This window comes from Sciurus vulgaris (assembly GCF_902686455.1).
Source record: "Sciurus vulgaris genome assembly, chromosome: 11".
NCBI classification, from domain to species: Eukaryota; Metazoa; Chordata; class Mammalia; order Rodentia; family Sciuridae; genus Sciurus; species Sciurus vulgaris.
Window position 1 is genome coordinate 53,732,711 of NC_136472.1, and position 24,997 is coordinate 53,757,707.

General features: G+C 37.4%; 1 protein-coding gene across 1 annotated transcript in view; it reads left to right on the forward strand.

The window, feature by feature from the left end:
* LOC306639835 (uncharacterized protein) overlaps positions 1–18,946 on the forward strand; it is a gene marked incomplete at both ends in the record, with an annotated part of 38,447 nt that extends 19,501 nt beyond the window's left edge. The window contains 2 exons of the mRNA XM_079103541.1: positions 18,093–18,308; positions 18,707–18,946. Coding sequence (XP_078959667.1) covers positions 18,093–18,308; positions 18,707–18,946 — 456 coding nt within the window. The remainder of the gene's footprint in view (positions 1–18,092; positions 18,309–18,706) is intronic.
* Positions 18,947–24,997: the final 6,051 nt, after the last annotated feature.

A 24,997-nucleotide genomic window follows, 5' to 3' on the forward strand; every position in this document is an offset into this window, starting at 1 on the left:
ATGTTCTATGAGCCACACTCTTTACATTTTATTAAGGAAGTCAATTAAAGGAAAGTCAACTAAAGTCAATTAAAGGAAAATGGTGCAACCATTATGGAAAGCAGAACCACTATGGAAAGCAGTATGGAACTTCCTCAGAAAACTTGAAATGGAACCACCATTTGACCCAGTTATTCCACTCCTCAGTATATTCCCAAAGAACTTAAAATCAGCATACTACAGTGATGCAGCCACATCCATATTTATAGCAGCTCAATTCACAATAGCTAACCTCTGGAATGAAACTACATGCCCTTCAACTGATGAATGAATAAAGAAAATGTGATACAGATGTGTGTGTGTGTGTATATATATATATATATATATACACGTAATTTATAATTTATATATATTAATGGTATATTACTCATCTTTAAAGAAGGATGAAATTATGGCATTTGCTGATAAATGAACAGAATTGAAGAATGTCATACTGAGCAAAATAAGCCAAAACCAAAAAAAAACAAAGGCTGAATGTTTCCTCTGATATGCAGATGTTAATTTACCATAAGTGGAGGATGTCTGGGGAAGAACAGAGTGACTCTATATTATGTAGAGGATAGTAAAGAGAGGGGAAGGAGTATGGGGATAGGAAGAATACTAGAGTGAAACTAACAATATTACCTCATGTACATATGTTGACTGCATGAGCAATGTGATCCTATAATATGTACAATGAGAAAAATGAGAAATGACACTCCATTTATGTATGATGCATCAAATGTATAATGCTTTTTACTTTCGTGTACAACTAAATAGAACAAATAAAAAACTAATGAAAACAATTATTATTCAGAGCTAATAATTGTGAAAGAAACTGGAATGGAAAGCACAGTAAGTAATGGCTGATAGAGAAGGGGATTCTGGAATATCTGCCTTGTATATAATTCTTTGTTGTTGGGAAAGAAATTATACGCATGAATGCATTACCTGTGATAAAACAAATACCCCAAAACATGGGAACAAGCCATGATGATCTTTGAAGAGCCATTCATATATTTTACAAAGTGCACATTGTAAGTCTGCATTGCTAACAATGCTATCCTGGCTCACAGTTGACAAGTGATCCAGAATAGCAATAACTCACAGTAGGTGAATTGGTTGGGATGGAAGAACATGGAACAGAGGCCAAGAATATCTTGCAATAGAGCATACCTTGAATGCCTCTGGTTTCTGGATTGCCCACAGTACTGTACAGGAAATCAAAGGGTTTAATGTCTTTATTAGCTTTCCTTGGACACCAGTTTTCACTCCAACTCCTGCAGGCAGATCCCTTGTAAATAACAGAAAAGAGCAGTCTGGCATCACTCAATCCTATAAGTGTAAACCCCCTTCATCCTGGGTAAATTCTCCACGTCTGGGCAAAAAATGAACAAAAGGAAAGGTTAAACAGCAAAAGTTGTCCTCTTTCCCTAGCTGAAATCTGCACCAGCAATTCTTCTTATATTCAATCCTGCACTTTTTCTATAATTACTCCAGTCAATTCTTTGGTCTGCGAAGTAACTGTCCTAAGAATCCACTGGCAGATAAAATGAGGTACGTTTCTCTTGTACACACCCAGGAGAAACACTTAGTAGTTCTCCACTCATATCCCAACATTATCTCTCTTTTCAGCCGCACGCAGACCCTACCATTGCTTATATCTTTCTCTTTGTGTTGGTGCATAATTCAGTCCAAATACAAATTTTACCCCAACACTGTATAACAATGCTTCTTGATGTTCAACAAAGGCATTTAAGTCCTCACTTTTGAAATGTGAAAATAAAACTTTCTTCATCTTCTTTTTTATGAATTTTTGAATACCTTTTAATGTATTTCCTTTAAGTCAATATCTTCACTACTCTTACTTAGACTCTTCATTCATTCATGCTTTCATTCATTGAATAAATATGAATACACAGTGTTGGGAGTCATATATGAATTATGGGTTTGTTTGAGCCAACATAAAGGATGAAGCTAGTTTTCTGGGAATTCCTAGGTGAAATTTCTTAGTTTGAGGATACACAGATCATGTTAGTGCCATGTCTTAGCTCACAGACTAGCATCAAACAGCCTCCCAGAGATGGGCATAACCTCCCAAACACCAAATAACCTGTTTACTGCAAGACCCCTGCCACACTGAGAAACAAGACCCTCTCCCACTGTAACCTTTTCCCTGCCTTTGATGTACTCCTCCTTAAAGAACTGGGACATTTTTCTGTCCTTCAGTTCTAGTTCCTATCAGGGCAGGAACACAAATCAGGAGTTACATTTTTTTAATCTAATTTTTGGCTCTGTCTTTATTTCTTACTGATTATTTCAGACTTTTTATTTTCCCAGGTGCTTCACATATCCTGCTCTGTCAGGGTGCTGATCACCCCATCAGAACACAGGATGCTATACACAGAGTTAGATGCTGGAAATATACAGAGTATTCTGTCTTCACTGACTGGCACATTTTGCCATTTATAGTTCATAATGCTCAGCCATCCTTATACCTGTCCTCGCATGAACCCACATTCCCTTAAAGGCCCTAAATCAAGGTCTTCTTCTGTTCCAAGGATGGAATCACATATTAGTCCTGGTGGTGTCATGATCACCACTACACTGTTATGAATTCCTACACCTGAGAAAATTTTGAGTGGTGCTTGGGGCTTTAACCCAAGTATGTTGAGTGGGAATGTTAGGACTACAGAATTCCTCATGAAATAGAATATCTGCTCTGCAATGCAGAGTCAAGATTTTAGAGTACTCTAGACATGGCTTTGTATCCAGCCTGCAGAACTCCCTGTATGCTGATTAGTGCTTGAACCCTTCAAGTCTCTGTATCCCCCTTGTAATGGCCTAACACTGCATCCCACCTAGAACTGTGACCCTGAGAATAAAAATCACACAGCAGTTGCAAATGTCTGCTTTTCATTCCCAAGAGTAACAGTCCAGTATTCTGACCATAAGCTAATACATCTCAGCCTGGTAGAAGGAACTCACACCAACAAATGGAAAGGAGAGGGACATTTCTTGAACTTCCAAAATAAGATCCTGATCTCTAGCATGGTGATCCTCATCTCTGAACTTCTTTTTTTGGCAGGCAACACAGTTGTGCTCTGACTCCTGAGCTTCTGCATATGAGGAACACTACTCCATCTAATCATTGACTCATGTGTACACATCTTAAACCCACCTTCTTTTCAGAACATCTTTCATCTTATAGAAACTCCACCCCCATTGATACTTCTTAATGTAATTTGCTATTGAAGGATTCCATCTCCACATATAGTCATGTTCTGAGATAATGAGGAATTATAGCCTCCACAGGTGAATATTATAGATCTTCCACAAGTAAATATTGAAAGGACATAATTCAACCTATAACATCATCCTTATTCAAAATTTTCTGAATTAAACCACTGAATAAATTTTCTGAATGTTGAGTTAGCTTATTTATGAGATAACTTTTTTTTTTACTACAACAAAATTCCTGACACAGATACTCATGAAGGTAAAAGGTTAAATTAAATTAGCTCTGGGCCAGGATCCATGGTAAATGATGGGAATGCATACAGAAGAGAAATCATATTTCCAGCCAGGAAGTAGAGAGCTGATTGAGTGAGGCCAGTCATGCTCTTTAATAACAAATCTCTCACAAGTACTTTATGAGTAGCTGAGAACCAAATTCTCAGAGCCCATACCAAGGACCTAAGGACCTCCTACCAGGCCCCATATTTTAAAGGTTCCACAGAACATCCCAATACTGCCACCCTATAGACCAATCAAAATCACATGAATGCTTGGGCGAGGGACAGAAGAAAACAATCCACCAATGACCCCCAAAGTTCAAACCCATCTCAGCTCCTAATACAAATTACACTCCATAAAAAAGACAATATCCTTTCCAAGTTTTCTGAGGAATCTCCATACCGCTTTCCAGAGTGGCTGTACCAATTTGCAACAACACCAGCAATGTATGAGTGTGCCTTTTTGCCCACATCCAAGTCAACACTTATTATTGCTTGTGTTTTTGATAATAGCCATTCTAATCGGAGTTAGATGAAATCTTAGGGTGGTTTTAATTTGCATTTCTCTTACTAGGAATGATGAGCACTTTTTCATATATTTGTTGATCACCTGTATATCTTCTTCTGTGACATGCCTGTCCAGTTCCTTAGCCCATTTATTGATTCGGTTCTTTGTATTTTGGGTGTAAAGTTTTTAAAGTTCTTTATAAACTTTGGAAATTAGTGCTCTGTCTGAGGTGTGTGTGTGTAAAAGATTTTATCCCACTCTGTAGGCTCTTTTTTTTCACATTATTGATTGTTTACTGAGAAAAGACTTTTTAATTTGAATCTATCCCATTTATTGATTCTTGCTTTTATTTCTCATGCTATGGGGGTCTCCTTAAGGAAGTTTGGTCCTAAAACAACGTGATGGAGATTCAGGCCTACTTTTTCTTCCATTTGGTGAAGGGTGATTCTCAGGTCTAATTCCTAGATCCTTGATCCATTTTGAGTTGAGTTTTGTACAGGGTGAGAGATTTGTATTTAATTTCATTTTACTACATATGGATTTCCAATTTTGCCAGCACCATTTGTTGAAGAGGCTATCTTTTCTCCATTGTAAGTTTTTGGCACTTTTGTCTAGTATGAGATAACTGTACTTAATGTGAGTATGTCTTCATGTCTTCTATCCTGTACCATTGGTCTACCTACCTATTTTGGTGCCAATACCATACCATTTTTGTTACTATTGCTCTATAGTAGAGTTTAAGGTCTGGTATCATGATACCTCCTGCATCACTCTTCCTGACCAGGATTGCTTTGGCTATTCTGGGACTTTTGTTCTTCTAGATGATTCATGATTGATTTCTCTATGTCTATGAGAAATGTCATTGAGATTTTAATGGAATTGTGTTAAATCTGTATAACACCTTTGGAGGTATGGCCATTTTGATAATATTAATTCTGCCTACCCAAGAACATGTGGGATCTTTCCATCTTCTAAGGTCTTCTTCAATTTCTTTATTTCGTGTTCTGTACATTTCATTGTAGAGATCTTTCACCTCTTTGGTCAGATTGATTAGATTGGTTCCCATGTTTTGTTTTGTTTTTGAGGCTATTGTGAATGAAGTTGTTTTCCTCATCTTCTTCTCAGATGTTTCATCATTTATGACTAAAAATGCTTTTACTCAAAGTACTCCAGGAAATAGAAAAGGGGGAAATTCTTCCAAACTGATTCTATGAAGCTAGTATCACTCTGATACCAAAGCCAATAAAGACACATCAAGGAAGGAAAATTTTAGACCGATATCTCTAATGAATATAGACACAAAAATCCTTAACAAAATTTTGTATGCAAATTGCATAAAAAACATATTAAGAAGATAGTGCACCATGATCAAGTGGGGTTCATCCCAGAAATGCAAGTTTGGTTCAACATCCATAAATCAATAAATGTAATTCATCACATCAATAGACTTAAGGTTAAGAATCATATGATTATTTCAATTGATGCAGAGAAAATTTTCGACAAAATACAGCTCCCCTTCATGCTCAAAACACTAGAAGAAATAGGGATAGTAGGAACATACCTCATCATTGTAAAGGCTATTTATGCTAAACTCACAGCCAATATCATTCTTAATGGAGTAAAATTTAAAGCATTCCCTTTAAAAACTGGAAGAAGACAGAGATGCCCTCTTTCACAACTTCTATTCAACTTCGTACTTGAAATACCAGCTATGGCAATTAGACAGACCAAAGAAATTAAAGGAATCCGAATAGGCAAAGAAGAACTCAAGCTGTTACTATTTGCTGATGACATGATTCTCTATTTAGAGGATCCAAAAAACTCCACCAGAAAACTTCTAGACCTCATAAATGAATTCAGTAACAGCAGGATATAAAAATCAACATGCATAAATCTAAAGCATTTTTATTCATAAGCCATGTTAACATCTGAAGGGAAAATAAGGAAAATGATGAAAACCACCCCATTCACAATAGCCTCAAAAATATAATTGGGAATCAATCTAACCAATGAGGTGAAATATCTCTATTTTTAAAAAATGCAAAAATGGCAATCTGAGTATCTGAATTACTTTACCACTAGGAACATTTTAAAAATCCAGTTTATCCAAATGCTTCCCACATTTAAATTTAAAAATATTATATATATGTACATATATATATATATATATATATATATATATATATATATTATAAGCAGAGTATAGTGGTTTCTTATATGGTTGTGTTATGAGACATTTTTTCATGCCTGTAAATGGAATCCTTTTTTTCTTGTTTCTTCTTCTTGGTCCTCCTTCTGCATGTTTGTTACTTAATCTCTTCTTCTTATAAGCACACCACAAAGCATTTACTTTGGATAATATCCAGCTTAATTGATTCCTCTGAATGTTCTTGAAAGATGTCATCTTCAAATAGTTATATTCTGAGATAATGGAGTTTAGGACTTCCAAATAAATATTTCTAAGACAATTCAACACATAATTATGTTTCTCATGAAATATTTGTTGAATCAATCCACAGAAGAAAATGTCTGATTTTTTAATTTACCTTCTTTATTATTTAGCTTTACCTACTATAACGAAATTTCTGACACAGCTACTCATGAAATAAAGAGGTTAAATTAGCTTGCAGATTTGACTGAAAGTCAAAACCTCATAGCCCACTCTGGGTGAGGCCCTATGGTGGGTGGTGGAAGTGGGCCTGGAATAGGGTCATATTTCCAAACATGAAGCAGACAGCTGGGTGGGGTCAGGCTTGCTCCTTTATAAAGACTCTATCACAAGAAATCTAGGTGTTGCATGAGAATTACATTAACAAAAAAGTCTCCAATGACCTAAAGAACATTATTATGTCCCACCTTTCAAATATTCCACAAAACCTCCCCCAATGCCACTCTTGAAACAAAGCAACAATCACATGAATGCATGAGAGAACAGAGAAACCATATCCAAACCAAATCATTCTTCAAGCCCCCAAGATTTATGTCCATCTTAGCTTCTCATTCAAATCACACTTTTAAATTAAATTTTAATATGTTCTACTTAGTTGTACATACCTGTAGAATGCACTCATACCTTTTGAGAGATACATAAATGGAGTGTAATCTCTCATTTTTTAGATTATACATATTGTAGGATCACATTGGTCATGCAGTCATACATGTACAAGAGGTAATAATGTCTGTTTCACTCTACTGTCATTCCTTCCCCCATACCCCATTCCCCTCCCTTCACTCCCCTCTACCTAAAAAAGTAATTCTATTATTCCATAGCCCCACCTTATTATGAATTAGCATCCACATAACAGAGAAAACATTCAACCATTGATTTTTTGGATTTGGTTTACTTCAATTAGCATGATATTCTCTAACTCCATCCATTAACAAATCATATGTAACCTACTGTGAAAAACAAAATGGGAAGACATGTATGATAAGAAATAAATTTGGAATGTTCCCACTACATGAAAATTTAATGATAAAAAATTCCATGAAGTGAAGGGAGGGAAAAAAGAATGTTTTATGTGCTGAACACTTCACATTTTGTAAGAGATGTCAGTTGATTAACCTTTTATACTGACACATTAAAAATGGAAATATGTTTGTTAATCAGAGCTAAGAATGGGTAGAGTAGAAAGTAGAAAATAGAAGTCAGTGAGAATAGTTTACCATCCATTTTCTCTGTCAATTGGAAAAAAAAATGTATAGAAATAAATTCATTATTGATGAGATAAAAAATAAAAACATATGGGGCCAGGACATGATGAGCCTTTAATGACCCAATGATATACTTTGTTATCTAGTAATGAAACTCAGTATGAAAGCACACTTTGCTTACATTGTTACGTAGGATCATAGGTGGCAAAGCACAGAGAAAAGCAACCACTTACAGGTAGATGGAGTGAAAGGGATGGAAGGGAGAGGCCAATATGGGAGTGACTGATATAGATGCCCAGAAACACCATCCATTAAAATGAGGCCTCAAATGACTGTGGTCTCTAATTTGCTCCCAATCTATGGACTGAAAATCATAGAGGTCATTCAGAATTTAAAAGCCTCAACTGGTCACCAGCTTTATACGCAGCTTCCATAGGCATCTCTCCACTTGGAGAACAAAGAATTATACTGTGGCATCACTCCATCTCAGAAAGACTCTCTCCTAACAGCACAGTTCAGCTCTCCACTTCTGCACAGGATGATGTGCAGGATGATGATGAATGGATGAAAGGTAAGAACTGTCAGAATTTCTGTGAGGTATGAGGGTTTGCTCTCAGTTCACATCCCTGTGTTTCTACCATAGGGGGCTACAGGGAGGGGATCATGGCCCTTCTTTAAGGGAAAGTCAGGAGACAGAATCATACTTCTGAACACTGGGTTCTTGAAGCTCCTAATTTGAGAGTTGAAAATAGCATTGATGAAATCCTTTATTCTTCTGATTTAGCTCATTCTCACCTTTTCCAACGATTTATATCTGCTGTCATGAATAGATTTCTGCTTTTATAAAAAATCATTTAAAAGTAAAGTCACATGGAGGTATTGCTTACTAGAGCTAAGATGCTATAAAATGGGTTTCATTACTTTCACTTTCTCTTCGAAACTACTTTCATTTTATATTTCTTAAGGTTATAACAGAAATAGATATTTCAAATTGCAATAATTGAGGAATACATGAGGAGGGATTATTTACAGAGATGTGCAGAATTAAGGGAATAATAGCAATGCATTGTGAGGTGACCTAAGGAAAGCAAGGATATAGCTCTGTTTCCATACCTAGTCTGTAAGGGACAAAGGAAGGAGCACTTATCAGGGATAGAGCATAGCCATGGGTGTAGCTATATTTCTAGAAGATTACCAGGCTTATGGAGGAACAAAGCCACTGCCAAAATGCCTAGCAGGAGTAAGGAGATTGAAAACTCAAATGCCTCTCCTCCTATCCTTTACTGTTCTGATTGTATCTCCAGGTAGCTCAGTTCACCCAGAAACAAGAAAAAAATGAATCATTGGTGGGGTGCTAAGAAGACACCAGTTTGGGGATTCTATCAAGGCAGAGAAAAAGGATATAATAAAAACTGTCAGGACACATGAAAATATCCCACTCTGCTCCTTCTACCTTCCTATTCTCTGGGGTTTTCTCAATCTAATACCATTTGAGCCCTTTGCCTTTTTTTCTCCATGAAATATTTTTTACTATTTACATATTATTTTCTCTTGCATTAATTTTATAAAACAATCACCTACATTAATAAGAAATTATTTGAAAGTGGAAGCTCATTTTAAAAGGCAAAACCATCCTTCCTTTTAAGAGTGAAAATGTGGCTAAAACTGAAGCACTACTGACCTTAACAGGATATGTGTTAGACCTGTGCGGTAAGCTCCAGAGCATCAGGCTCAAGGAATTTGATAGTGCTGCTCTCCATGCTGGGTGTGTCCCATTATCCTGTGGTCCTAAATGGCTCCATACATATCAGAACGGACGCCTTGAGAAAATAGAGAAGGAAATGCAGGCTAGACTCCTTCTATTAGTCCTATAACCCAGGAGTTGGTTACATCACTCTGCTCCCTACCTTTGGTCAATGCCTAGTCACGTGGTGATATCATCATTAAGACAGGAAGGTAAATGGGATCATTGAGACCTAAAACTCAGAGAATCACTTTGACAGAAGAAAAAATTGGTGTTATGGGGGTAATTGAGAAGTCGTAACAGATGCTGATGATGTCTCACATTCTGTGGTCCTATGATGATGTTTTGGAAGCTTTGAAAACAAAATAAGATAAGAGGGGGAAGAGAACAGAGGCAAAGCATCAGATAGGGCTCCAGGAGACCAGAGGCTGGAGTTGGACCTGCTCTTGAAGATGCGATTTTGGAAAATTCCTTTGAGTGAGACTGAGTCTCTTTTTGTGTTAGGTAGGTTATTACAATAGGTAATCTGTTAAGAACACAGCCTCAGATTGCTCACTGTCAGGCGTTTGTCATCCACCATTTGCCTGCCTCTCACCTGTCCATCGCCTGCCTTGCCCCTATCCATCACCCAACGCTCGAGGTTCACCTCCCGATCCTCCGACAGCTGCCAGCAGATTGACCGCAGACTGCCAGTGGAGAACCAGCTGCCTGCTGCTGCCTGGAAGTTCACTGTTACAGTACCTGCAGGTTTGATTACACGTGGCTGCTGCCATTTTGAGACAAAAGCCAGACCCTGTAGGACCCCTGACAGGACTGACTGAGTCCCATCTCCAGGATCCCTCAGCCCAACCCAGCACTCCCTGCCTCTGGGGCCCTCACATCAACTGACTGCTCCCTGCTGCCAGGACCCCCAGACCAACTGAGTGTGCCCTATCACCGGGAACCCAGACCAACTGATTGCACCCAGCCTCCTGGATCCCACAACTACACCAAACACACCCAGACCACTGCTGGACCAACTGCATCCTGTCTCCAGGACCTCCAGCTGACCACATCCACCCCTGAGCTGCAGCTCCCCATTTGCCAACACATTTGGAAGCCAGAGCAGCCATCTTGGATAATCCTGGAAGCCATAGCTCCGACCTTCGGGTGGGGCAAATCCCATCCTGAGATGCCTGCTGGAGGCTTGAGCTTATTGTCAGGTACCTCTCATACATCAGGCTACTGAACACTGGGAGATTTCATTAGTATATGACTATTATACAGTAGATTTTCTTTTTTCTCCTTTTTTAAAAAAAATATTTAAGTTTTTATTTCTTTACGTTTCTTGCTTTCTTTTATTCTGTTTACCTGTTCCCTCAGAGTCGCTTTCTCCCTTATTTACATAATGTTATTGTCCCCATAGGGGCTATTTGGTCTAGGATTGCATAGTGTCTGATTTGGGTACTGCTAATATTGATCTCCCCTTAAAGAAAGGGTTTTGGACACATATAGGGACGCTATAAGCCTATAGGGGGAAATCTGCAATACCCCAGATCTGCACTGCTAGAGGGGAAGATACATGAACAACATGAAAAAACAAGGGAAGAAAATGATCCAAACAAATCTAGATTCTATACTAATAGAATCCAATGACAGTATGTTAGAAGAAATGTCAGAAAAGGACTTCAGATTATACATGATTAAGATGATTCGCAAAGCAAAGGATGAGATAAGAGAGCAAATGCAGTCAATGAATGATAATACCAGTAAGCTGAAAGAGCACCTGCAGGAAGCAAAAGATCATTTCAACAAAGAGATAGAGATTCTCAAAAAAAAACCAAACAGAAATCCTTGAAATGAAGGAGACAATAAACCAAATAAAAAACTCAATGGAAAGCATGACCAACAGACTAGACCACTTGAAAGACAGAACCGCGGACAATGAAGACAAAATATTTAATCTTGAAAACAGTTGCCCAAACAGAGAAGATGGTAAGAAATCATGAACAGAATCTCCAAGAACTATGGGACATCATGAAAACACCAAATTGAAGAATTATTGGGATTGAGGAAGGCACAGAGATACAAATGAAAGGAATGAATAACCTAGTCAATGAAATAATATCAAAAAATTTCCCAAACCTGAAGAATGAAATGGAAAATCAAATACAACAGGCTTACAGAACACCAAATGCACAGAATCACAACAGATCCACACCAAGGCACATTATAATGAAAATGCCTAATATTCAAAATAAAGATAGGATTTTGAAGGCCGCGAGAGAAAAGCATCAGATTACATATAGGGGGAGAGCAATACAGGTAGCAGCAGACTTCTCAACCCAGACTCTAAAAGCTAGAAGGGCCTGGAACAACATATTTCAAGCTCTGAAAGAACATGGTTGCCAACCAAGAATCCTATACCCCGCAAAACTAACCTTCAGATTTGAAGATAAAATAAAATACTTCCATGATAAACAAAAGTTAAAAGAATTTACAAATAGAAAGCCTGCACTACAGAATGTTCTAAACAAAATATTCCATGAGGAGGAAATGAAAAACAACAATGGAGGTCAGCAAAGGGAGGAACTACCTTAGAGAAAAACCACTCAAAGGAGAAACCAAGCCAACTTAAAAACCATAAGTAAGCCAAATGGCTGGGAATACAAATCATTTCTCAATAATAACCCTGAACATTAATGGCCTAAACTAATCAATCAAAAGACATAGACTGGCAGAATGGATTACAAAGAAAGACCCAACAATATGCTGCCTGCAAGAGACTCACGTCATAGAAAAAGACATCTACAGACTAAAGGTGAAAGGATGGGAAAAAATCTACCACGCACATGGACCCAGTAAAAAAGTGGGGGTTTCCATCCATATATTAGATAAAGTGGACTTCAAGCCAAAGTTAGTCAGAAGGGATAAAGAAGGACATTTCTTAAGGGAACCAGAAATCAGGAAGACATAACGATAGTAAATATTTATGCCCCAAACAATGGTGCATCCCTGTATATCCAACAAATATTTCTCAATTTCAAGAATCACATAGACCACAACACAATAATTCTGGGTGACTTTAACGCACCGCTGGCACCACTAGATAGATCTTCCAAACAAAATCCAACCAAAGAAACCATAGAACTCAATAACACAATCAATAACCTAGACTTAATAGACATATATAGAATATTCCATCCAAAAACGAGCGGATACACTTTCTTCTCAGCAGCACATGGAACCTTCTTGAAAATAGACCATATGTTATGCCACAAAGCAGCCCTTAGGAAATGCAAAAAAAATAGAGATACTGCCTTGTGTTCTATCACCTCATAATGGACTGAGAGTAGAAATCAATGACAAAGTAAGAAAAGGAAATTACTCCAACACTTGGAGACTAAATAATATGCTATTGAATGAAACATGGATAACAAAAAACATCAGGGAGGAGATTAAAAAATTCTTAGAGGTCAATGAGAATGATGATACAAATTATCAAAATCTCTGGGACACTATGAAAGCGGTACTAAGAGGAAAATTCATTGCCTGGAGAAAATTCCAGAAAAGAATGAAAAGTCAACAATTAAATGACCTAACATTACAGCTCAAAGCCCTAGAAAAAGAAGAACAGAATAACAGCAAAAGTAGTAGAAGACAGGAAATAATTAAAATCAGAGCTGAAATCAATGAAATTGAAACAAAAGAAACTATTCAAAAAATTGACATAAAAAAAAGTTGGTTCTTTGAGAAAGTAAACAAAATAGATAAACCCTTAGCCACACTAACAAAGAGAAGGAGAGAGAAGACTCAAATTACTAAAATACATGATGCAAAAGGAAATATCACAACAGACACCACTGAGATACAGAACATAATGAGAAGCTACTTTGAAAATCTGTATTCCAACAAAATAGAAAGTACCGAAGACATTGACAAATTTCTAGAGACATATGCTCCTCCTAAACTGAACCAAGAGGACATACACGATTTAAACAGATCAATATCAAGCAATGAAATAGACGAAGCCATTAAAAATCTACCATCCAAGAAAAGACTAGGACCAGATGGATTCTCAGCCGAGTTCTACAAGACCTTCAAAGAAGAACTCATTCCAATACTTCTCAGAGTATTCCAGGAAATAGAAAAGGAAGGTACCCTACCAAACTCATTCTATGAAGCTAATATCACCCTCATACCCAAACCAGGAAAAGACACATCAAGGAAAGAAAATTTTAGACCAATATCCTTGATGAATATAGATGCTAAGATCCTTAACAAAATATTGGCAAACCGTATCCAAAAACATATTAAGAAAATTGTGCACCACGATCAAGTGGGGTTCATTCCTGGAATGCAAGGATGGTTTAACATCCGTAAATCAATAAACGTAATCCATCATGTCAATAGACTTAAGGATAAGAATCATATGGTTATTTCAATTGATGCAGAAAAAGCATTTGACAATATACAACACCCCTTCATGCTGAAAACACTACAAAAAATAGGGATAGTAGGAACATACCTGAACATTGTAAAGGCTATTTATGCTAAGCCCATGGCTAACATCATTCTTAATGGAGAAAAACTGAAACCATTCCCTTTAAAAATGGGAACAAGACAGGGATGTCCTCTTTCACCACTTCTATTCAACATTGTCCTAGAAACTGTAGCCAGAGCAATTAGGCAGACTAAAGAAATTAAAGGGATATGAATAGGAAAAGAGGAACTTAAGCTGTCACTATTTGCGGATGACATGATTCTATATTTAGAGGATCCAAAAACCTCCTCCAGAAAACTTCTAGACCTCATCAATGAATTCAGCAAAATAGCAGGCTATAAAATGAACACGCATAAATCTACAGCATTTTTATACGCAAGCGATGAAACAGCTGAAAGGGAAATGAGGAAAACAACTCCATTTGCAATAGCCTTAAAAAAATAAAATACTTGGGAATCAATCTAACCAAAGAGGTAAAAGATCTCTACAATGAAAACTACAAAACACTGAAGAAAGAAATTAAGGAAGACCTTAGAAGATGGAAAGATCTCCCAAGTTCTTAGATAGGCAGAATTAATATTGTCAAAATGGCCATACTACCAAAAGTGTTATACAGATTCAATGCAATTCCAATTAAAATCCCAATGACGTACCTCACAGAAATAGAGCAAGCAATCATGAAATTCATCTGGAAGAATAAGAAACCCAGAATAGCTAAAGCAATCCTTAGCAGGAAGAATGAAACAGGGGGTATTGCAATACCAGATCTTCAACTATACTACAAAGCAATAGTAACAAAAGCAGCATGGTATTGGCACCAAAATAGACATGTAGATCAATGGTACAGAATAGAGGACACGGACACAAACCCAAATAAATACAATTTTCTCATACTAGACAAAGGTGCCAAAAATATGCAATGGAGAAAAGATAGCCTCTTCAACAAATGGTGCTGGGAAAACTGGAAATCCATATGCAACAGAATGAAATTAAACCCCTATCTCTCACCCTGCACAAAACTCAACTCAAAATGGATCAAGGACCTCGGAATCAGACCAGAGACCCTGCATGTTATAGAAGAAAAAATAGGTCCAAATCTTCAACTTGTTGGCTTAGGATCAGACTTCCTTAACAGGACTCCCATAGCACAAGAAATAAAAACAAGAATCAATAACTGGGATAGATTCAAACTAAATAGCTTTCTCTCAGCAAAGGAAACTATTAGCAATGGGAAGAGAGAGCCTACAGAGTGGGAGAATATCTTTGCCTCTCATACTTCAGATGGAGCGCTAATTTCCAGAATACATAAAGAACTCAAAAAACTCTACACTAAGAATACAAATAACCCAATCAACAAATGGGCTAAGGAAATGAACAGACACTTCACAGAAGAAGATGTACAAGCAATCAACAGATATATGAAAAAAATGTTCAACATCTTTAGTAATAAGAGAAAAGCAAATCAAAACTACACTGATTCCATCTCACCCCAATTAGAATGGCGATTATCAAGAACACAAGCAACAATAGGTGTTGGAGAGGATGTGGGGGAAAAGGTACACTCATACATTGCTGGTGGGACTGCAAATTAGTGCAGCCACTCTGGAAAGCGGTGATTCCTTAGAAAACTTGGAATGCACCCTCCATTTGACCCAGTTATCCCACTCCTTGGCCTATACCCAAAGGACTTAAAATCAGCACACTACAGAGATACAGCCACATCAATGTTCATAGAGGCTCAATTCACAATAGCCAGACTATGGAACCAACCTAGATGACCTTCAATTGATGAATGGATAAAGAAACTGTGGTATATATATACAATGGATTATTACTCAGCTATAAAGAATAATAAAATTAGGGCATTTGCAGGCAAATGGATGAAATTGGAGAATATCATGTTAAGTGAGATAACCCAATCTCAAAAATCCAAAAGAGGAATGATCTCACTGATAAGCAGATGATGACACTTAATGGGGGGTGGGAGTGGGACAAGAATGGAGGAAGGAGGGACTGTATAGAGGGAAAAGACAGGTGGGAGGGGTGGGGGGAAGGAGAAAAATAATGGAATGATTCAAACATCATTACTCTATGTAAATTTATGAATATGCAAATGGTATGCTGTTACTCTATATACAAACAGAAACAATATGTATCCCATTTGTTTACAATAAAAATAAATTTAAAAAAAGAACACATGCTAAGTATTCGGGTTGAGTAGTGAATAAAGCACACAAGACATGCCTTGAAAATGGAAGGTCTTCATAGAGCTTCATGTTTGATGCCAAATGCGTCACACCCTAAAGAGAAATGTGGAAACTGCATTCATTCAGGACACCAGCATTTCCATTTTTCCTCCTGTTTCCTGTGCAAATCAACAAATGTTGAGGGAACTGGGCTATTTAAGAAAACTTTTGATGGATGCCTTCACTTCAGATGCCTCTCTGCAGGCCCAGAGGAGAATGTGCCCTCTATCCCTTGGAGGCCTCCTAAGCCCTATGTGTCCTCTAGATTCTGAGGTCATAGATGCCTTTATGAGACAGCAAAGGGCTCCTGGATTCTCATATCTGCTCCTCATTTCTACCTATATCCATTTTGTGCCTTATTTGATTGGTTTCTCATCCTCTCTGTTTCTGAACTTTGCTCATCCTAGATTTTATTTTATTTACAATTTGCCATCTGAGATATAACTTGGGATTTACTACTCTGTACCTTTGTCATCCATATATGATCAACACAGAGTGGTTGTAAGTGCTGGTACAAAGGTAGAATCTGGGATGTTGAAATGCATACTGTTTGACAACAGGGGTTATCAAGTAATCCTGCTTGTGCTCCAATTCTATCCTCTGTAAAAATTGCACAGATAGAAATTCTTACCTCATAGGATTTGGGGAAGAACCAAAGTGAAACTATGTGGTAACATTGAAATTAATTCCTTTTAATTGTTATGTTAAGAGTTGGTCCCTTTACCTTTTTAAAATCTGCTTGAACAACTCTTTGTGCCTCAAGCCATGTCCTCTTATCAATTTCACTGCATGTACTCTTCTCACACAAAAACATTCATCGAGAAGAAAAATGCCACTAAGGATGACCTCAGAGGGAATGGGGCAGGTTAATATTGTATACACCACATAGTTCTCTGTAGAAAGGCTCCTTTTACAAGTACCTCTTTTCAGGGGCACTCGTACTCCACCCTCGTTAACACCCTCCTGTTCTGTTCTGCGAAGCATTTCAACTGAGACACAAATCTGACCTCCACGCTGTTCACCAAATGCCTATAGGTGCTACATGAAGCCATCTTGAATCCACATTGCAAAGGCACATGAGTAGTCAACGGCAGCTATTTGGTCACACATAAGTAATTCTAAATACACCCAGGACTGCTCACATTAAGGATTATAGTGAATGGCATTTTCTTCATCTCATTATGTGTGTGTTAAGGTCTTTCACTGTATTTTCATTTTGTTTTCCACTTAGCCCACATCACCTAGCACTGTAAGGATTCAAGTTCATATATTCATTCATTATATAGATACTGAGGGCATGTGGGCCACACATAGAGCTCAGCACTGGGATTAAAAAGTAAACTTGTCTTCAATGACTGACACACTGAGCTATTTCTATGCCAAGTCATTCTCAGTCCTGCTTTAGCAAATCTCACATTACCCTCATGGCCATAAAGCCAGGTCTCCTTTTGCCTCCTTAAATGAAGCCCTCGTTGTGATGGGGATATTGTAATCACCTCTTGGTCTGCCTCAATTTCTGTACCTGAGAAAAAAACTGTCCCAGGATAGACAACTACTGGTCCCCTCTGAGTGGGAGTGTTCAGATTATAGCGTATTTCTTTGTCATTTACGTTCAGGTCAGAGAGCTCAGGGTGTTCAGAAAATGACTACTGATTTTGATTTCATACTTCAGGAATCCCCTATACTTCACCTATGTTTCCCTAGTCTTTGAAATGGATATAGTAATCTCCACATAGCAGGGTGATCCTGATCAGCTGAGCTGTTGCTCCTAGTGCTCAAGTGTTCTTTGTTCCCAGGGGCCCCACTGAAGAGATGAGGAGCCTGGGACCAACCATCTCAGCCTGGAGGACAGATGCCATGCCAACCAATGGAAGTTATGAGGACCTTCCTCCAATTGGTGACATGAATGAACTGATTCTACTAGTGTAGAATCATTTCCCTGTTTGGGCTGGCAGGAAATGCATCTGTGCTCTGGTTCTTGGGTTGCTGCATGCACAGAAATGCCTTTTACATCTACATCCTAAACCTGGCTGCTGCTGACTTGCTCCTTCTCTGCCTCTATATTACTACTTACCTGATAGAATTCATCAAAAACATCTTGAATATTCACATTGTTTCCTATAGCATCATACAAATGGGGGTATTTATTTTCTACATTGCAGGCCTATTAGCACTGAGCGCTGCCTGTCAGTCCTGTGGCCCATTTGGTACCACTGCCATAGCCCAAGACACACATCAGTTATCATGGGTGCCCTGCTTTGGGCCTTGTACCTGTCTCTCAATACCCTTGACAGGGTCATTTTCTTTTTTATCTCAAAAAAAAAAAAAAAAAAACAAAGTTCATTCTAAAGGATTTCATTTTACCCTAATTGCATGGCTGGCTTTTTTATTTATGGTTCTCTTAGGGTCCAGCCTGGCCCTGCTGGGTCCAAGCAGAAGCCTCTGACCAGGCTGTGTGTTACCATGTTGCTCATGGCTTTGGTCTTCTTTTGTGGTATGCCCTTCAGGGTCTGTTTGTTCTTGTTAATCAGAATTCAGAAATATATTATCACAAACAGTTTCCTTTTTCTGTCTTCACTTGTCTTATCCTCTGTTAACAGCTGTGCCAACCCCATCATTTACTTCTTCTTTGGCTCCTTTAGGCAGCAGTTGCAGGCATGGAACCTCAAGCTGGTACTTGAGTGGGCTCTGCAGGACACTCCTGAGAAGGAGGAATGTGGAGGCAGCCTTCCTCAGGGAACCCTGGAGATGTCAGGCAGCAGAGTGGAGCAGGGGTGAAGAGCCTTTGCTCTGGTCCATCAGATGTGCCTTCAAGAGGCAACAGTGCCCAGCCACACTGACAGTTGTCTGCTCTTCTCTCAGCCTTGTGCCCTTGAAATATTTCCATGCCTTCCAATGGGTTTATGTTAACCTAGGTTTTCTTCTTTCTCTTATGGAAACCAATCTTAAGAACAACTCAATCCACTTTTTATATTTTCAATAACTGTCTCATGATATCTTCATCTAAATCTTTTCACTGATGCTTTTCTTTGACATATTTATTCCAATGGAAAAATAATACTCACACAAAGTTATAAACCTCTTATTTTTTACTACTTTCTACATGAAGTTATAGAAAATAATGATCTCTTACCTCTGTCTATGCTATGAGCAATTAGTCTTGTTATCTGTTGGGACATTGATGCAGATAGAAAGCCTGGTTCTGAATCAGTGAGTTCTGGTACAGTAAATGTAGAGTTCTCTGTGGTTTGAAAGTAGAGTCTACCTGCATAAGAACAATACAGGAAATTAAGTTTATGTAAAGTGTTCTTGTAACATTTGTCCATGCCATAATGACTAGTTGCCTTGGGTTTTAGCAGTTAAAACCATGACCTTTTTTTCCTATTTTTATCCCTTTAATTTCTTTGATCTGTCTAATTGCTCTGGCAAGTGTTTCAAGGAAGGTGTTGAATAGAAGTGGTGAAAGAGCGCATCCCCATCTTGTTCCAGTTTTTAGAGGAAATGCTTTCAGTTTTTCTCCATAAAGAATGATATTGGCCGTGGGCTTAGCACAGATAGCCTTTACAATGTTGATGTAGGGTCCTACTATGCCGTTTTTCTAGTGTTTTGAGCATGAAGGGGTGCTCTATTTTATCAAATGCTTTCTCACCATCTATTGAAATAATCATGTGACTCTTAAATTTAAGTCTCTTGATGTTATGAATTACATTTATTGATTTCCTGATGGTGAACCAACCTTGCATCCCTGGGATAAACCCCACATGATCATGGTGCACTATCTTCTTAATATGCTTTTGTATGCAATTTGCATACAAAGTTTTGTTAAGGATTTTTGTGTCTATGTTCATCAGGGATATTGGTATAAAATTTTCTTTCCTTGATGTGTCTTTGTCATTTTGGTATCAGAGTGATATCAGTCTCATTGAATGACTTTGGAAGGGCTCCCTCCTTTTCTGTTTCCTGGAATACTTTGAGGAATATTGGTATCAGTTCTTCTTTAAAGGTCTTGTAGAATTCGACTGAGAATCCATCTGGTCCTGAACTTTTCTTGCTTGGTAGGCTTTTGATGGCTTCTTCTATTTCATAGCTTGAAATTGATCTGGTTAGATTGTGTACATCTTCCTGATTCAGTTTGGGAGGATCATATGTCTCTAAAACTTTGTCAATGTCCTCGATATTTTCTCTTTTGTTGGAGTATAGATTTTCAAAATAGCTTCTAATTATGTTATGTATTTCATGGTGTCTATCATGATCTTTCCTTTTTCATCAAAAATTCTAGTAAATTGAGTTTCTTCTCTCCTTCTCTTCATTAGTGTGGCTAGGGGTTTATCCATTTTGTTTACATTTTCAAAGAACCAACTTTTTGTTTTGTCTATTTTTTAAATTGTTTCTCTTGTTTCAATTTCATTTATTTCAGCTCTGATTTTAATTATTTCCTGTCTTCTACTATCTTTTTGTGTTGATCTGTTCTTCTTTTTCTAGGGCATTGAGGTGTAATGTTAGGTCATTTAGTTGTCGACTTTCTATTTTTTTTAAGTATGAGCTCAATGCAATGAACTTTCCTCTTAGTACTGCTTTCAGAGTGTCCCAGAGATTTTGTTATGTTGTGTCATTGTTCTCATTTACCTCTAAGAATTTTTTAATTTCTTCCCTGATGTCTTCTGTTATCATTGCATTATTCAATAGCATATTATTTAGTCTCCAGGTGTATGAGTAGTTTTTGCTTGTTATTTTATCATTCATTTCTAATTGCATTCCATTATGGTCTGATAGGATACAGGGTAGGATCTCTATTTTTTTGTATTTACTAATGGTTTCTTTGTGGCACAGCATATTGTCTATTTCAGAGAAGGATCCATGAGCTGCTGAGAAGAAGTATATTCACTCAATGATGGATGGATGAAATACTCTGTAAATATCCATTAAGTCTATATCATTGATTGTATTATTTAGTTCTATAGTTTCTTTGTTCGGTTTTTGTTTGGAGGTTCTATCCATTGGTGATAGCAGTGTGTTAAAGTACCCCACTATTAATGTGTTTTGGTCTATTTGATTCTTAAAATTGAGAAGGGTTGAAGAACTTAAGCTATCACTATTTGCTGATGACATGACCCTATATTTAGAAGATTCAAAAAACTCCACTAGAAAACTTCTAGAACTAATAAATGAATTCAGCAAAGTAGCAGAATATAAAATCAATACATGTAAATTTAATGCATTTCTATTCATAAGTGATGAATCCTCTGAAAGGGAAATTAGGAAAATCATTCCATTCACAATAGCCTCAAAAAAATTAGTTGGGAATTAATCTAACAAAAGAGGTAAAAGACCTCTGCAATGAAAACTACAGAACATTAAAGAAAGAAATTGAAGAAAACCTTCAAAGATGGAAAGATCTCCCATGTTGTTGGATAGGCAGAATTAACATTGTCAAAATGGCCATTCTACCAAAGGCTATATACAGTTTCAATGCAATTCCAATTAAAATCCCAATGACATTTCTCATAGAAATAGAGAAAGAAATTTTGAACTTCATCTGGAAGAACAAGAGACCTCGAATAGCCAAAACAATCCTGAGTAGAAAAAGTGAAACAGGAGGTATCACAATATCAGACATTAAACTATACTACAGAGCAATAGTAACAAAAACAGCATGGTATTGGTGCCAAAATAGACAGGCAGACCAATGGTACAGAATAGAAGACAAAGAGACAAAACCACATAAATACAGTCACCTCATACTAGATAAAGCAGCCAAAAACATACCTTGGAGAAAAGACAGCCTGTTCAATAAATGGTGCTGGGAAAACTGGAAATCCATATGAAATAAAATGAAATGAGACCTCTATCTCTCACCCTGCACAAAACTCAACTCAAAATGGATCAAGAACATAGGAATTAGACCAGAGACCCTGCACCTAATAGAAGACAAAGCAGGCCCAAATCTTCATCATGTTGGCTTAGGATCAGACTTTCTCAACAAGACTCCCAAAGTACAAGAAATCAAAGCAAGAATCAATAAATGGGATGGACTCCAACTAAAAAGCTTTTTCTCAGCAAAGGATACAATCAAGAATGTGAAGAGAGAGCCTATAGAGTGGGAGAAAATCTTTTCCACATGCACTTCAGATAGAGCACTTATCTCCAAAATTTATAAAGAACTTAACAAAACTTTACAACAAAAATCCAATCAATAAATGGGCCAAGGAACTGGATCTACATATCAATCAAAACCATCTCAATTTCAACAATCAAATAAAATAAAACACAATAATACTCAGTGTCTTTAACACACCTCTCTCATCACTGTATACATCTTCCAAACAAAAACAAAGAAATTATAGAACTCAATAATACAATCAATGATTTATACTTAACAGACATGTAGAATATTTCATCCACTAATGAGCAAGAATACTTTTTTCTCAGCAGAACATGAATCTTACTCTAAAATAGACCATGTGTTATTGCCACAAAGCAACTCTCATCAAATACAAAAAATAGAGATAGTACCCTGCATTCTATCAGATCATAATGGAATAAAATTAGAAATCAATAAAATAAAAATAAATGCTACTCCAACACCTGGAGACTAAAAAATATGCTATTAAGTATGAATGGATAGCAGAAGACTTCAGAAAGGAGACAAAAACATTCTCTAGAGGTAAATGAGAGCACCAATACAACATATCAAAATCTCTGGGACACTCTGAAGGCAATGCTTGGAGGAAAATTCATTGCATTGATCATATTCATTAAAATAACAAAGTGTCAACAAATACATGACCTAAATTACATCTTAAAGCCCTAGAAGAAAAGAACAAATCAACACCAAAAGGAGTAGAAGACAGGAAATAATTAAAATCAGAGCTGAAATCAATGAAACTGAAACAAAAGAAACAATTCAAAAAATTGACAAAATGAAAAGTTGGTTCGTTAAATATATATATATATATATTATATATATATATAATATATATATAATATATATAATTGATAAACCCTTAGTCACACTAACAAAGAGAAGGAGAGAGAAAAGCTGTAAAACTCGTGATGAAAAAGGAAATATCACAAAAGACACTATTGAAATATAAAATTAGAAATGATTTTGAAAATATATATTTTGATAAAATAGAAAATCTCAAAGACATCAAAAAGTTTCTAGAGAAATATTATCTACCCAAACTGAATCAGGAGGACATACACAACTTAACAGATCCATTTCAAGCAATGAAATACAAGATACTATCAAAAGCCTACCAACCAAGAAAAGTCCAGAACCAGAAGGATTCTCAGCCAAGTTTTTCAAGACCTTCAAAGAACTAGTACCCGTACTCCTCAAACTATTTCATTAAATAGAAAAGGAGGGAATTCTTCCAAACTCACTCTATGAGGCTAATATCACACTGATAACAATACGAGAAAAAGACACATCAAGGAAAGAAAAGATCAGACCAATATTCAGAATATTTTTCTTGAAACAAAATACAGGCATCACTGACTATTGGGTTTCAGGATGGGAATTACCAGAGCCTTCTCCCTTCTGATCCATCCCCCCATAAGATCTCCTACATTCATACTTTTGAAATATGCTTTCCTATAAAGAATGGCAATTGTTACATAAATTTAAGGAATAAGGTGACAGTTCAGCATTGCATCCAGATATGAGCTATTATGAACCCGATTTCACTGACTTATTTGCTTTTCAAAATGATTCTACATTGAGTATCCAAAAGATCTAAATGTGGAAACAGATAAATCAATCTGAAATAATTGAGGATTATTAAAACTGGGAAGGAGAGGACCCTGGCCGGACTGACTGAGCCCCGTCTCCAGGATCCCTCAGCCAGACCGATTGCTCCCTGCCTCTGGGGCCCTCACATCAACTGACTGCTCCCTGCCACCAGGATCCCCAGACCAACTGACTGCGCCCTATCACCGGGAACCCAGACCGACTGATTGCACCCGGCCTCCAGGATCCCACAACTACACCAAACACACCAGACCTCCAGGACCCCTGCCGGACCAACTGCATTCCATCTCCAGGACCTCCAGCTGACCACATCCACCCCTGAGCAGCAGTTACCCATTTGCCAACACTTTTCGAAACCAGAGCGGCCATCTTGGATAATCCTGGAAGCCATAGCCCCGATCTTTGGGTGGGGCAAATCCCATCCTGCGATGCCTGCTGGAGGCTTGAAGCTCATTGTCAGGTACCTCTCATGCATCAGGCTACTGAACACTGGGAGGTTTCATTAGTATATGACTGTTATACAATAGATTTTCTTTTTCTCCTTTTTAAAGAATTTAAGTTTTTATTTCTTTACTTTTCTTGCTTTCTTTTCCTTTTGTTTACCTGTTCCCTCAGAGTCTCTTTCTCCCTTTTTTGCTAACATCTGATTTCTTTTGATTACACTCTCACCCTTTCTATTTTCTAGAACTTCTGTATATTCTTTTCTTATCCCATTAACAGCCATATTCTACATCCCTCTGCATCCTCTTTGTACTCCATTAGAAACTGCAGACCTTATTGCAAACCTGTTTGTTTTACCGAAGATAACATTTGAACTCATTTTGCTTATTATGGCAATTTTGTTATTGTCTCCATAGGGGCTATTTGGTCTAGGATTGCATAGTGTCTGATTTGGGTACTGCTAATATTGATCTCCCCTTAAAGAAAAAGTTTTGGAAACCTATAGGGCCACTATAAGCCTATAGGGGGAAATCTGCAATACCCCAGATCTGCACTGCTAGAGGGGAAGATACATGAACAACATGAAAAAACAAGGGAAGAAAATGATCCAAACAAATCTAGATTCTATAGTAATA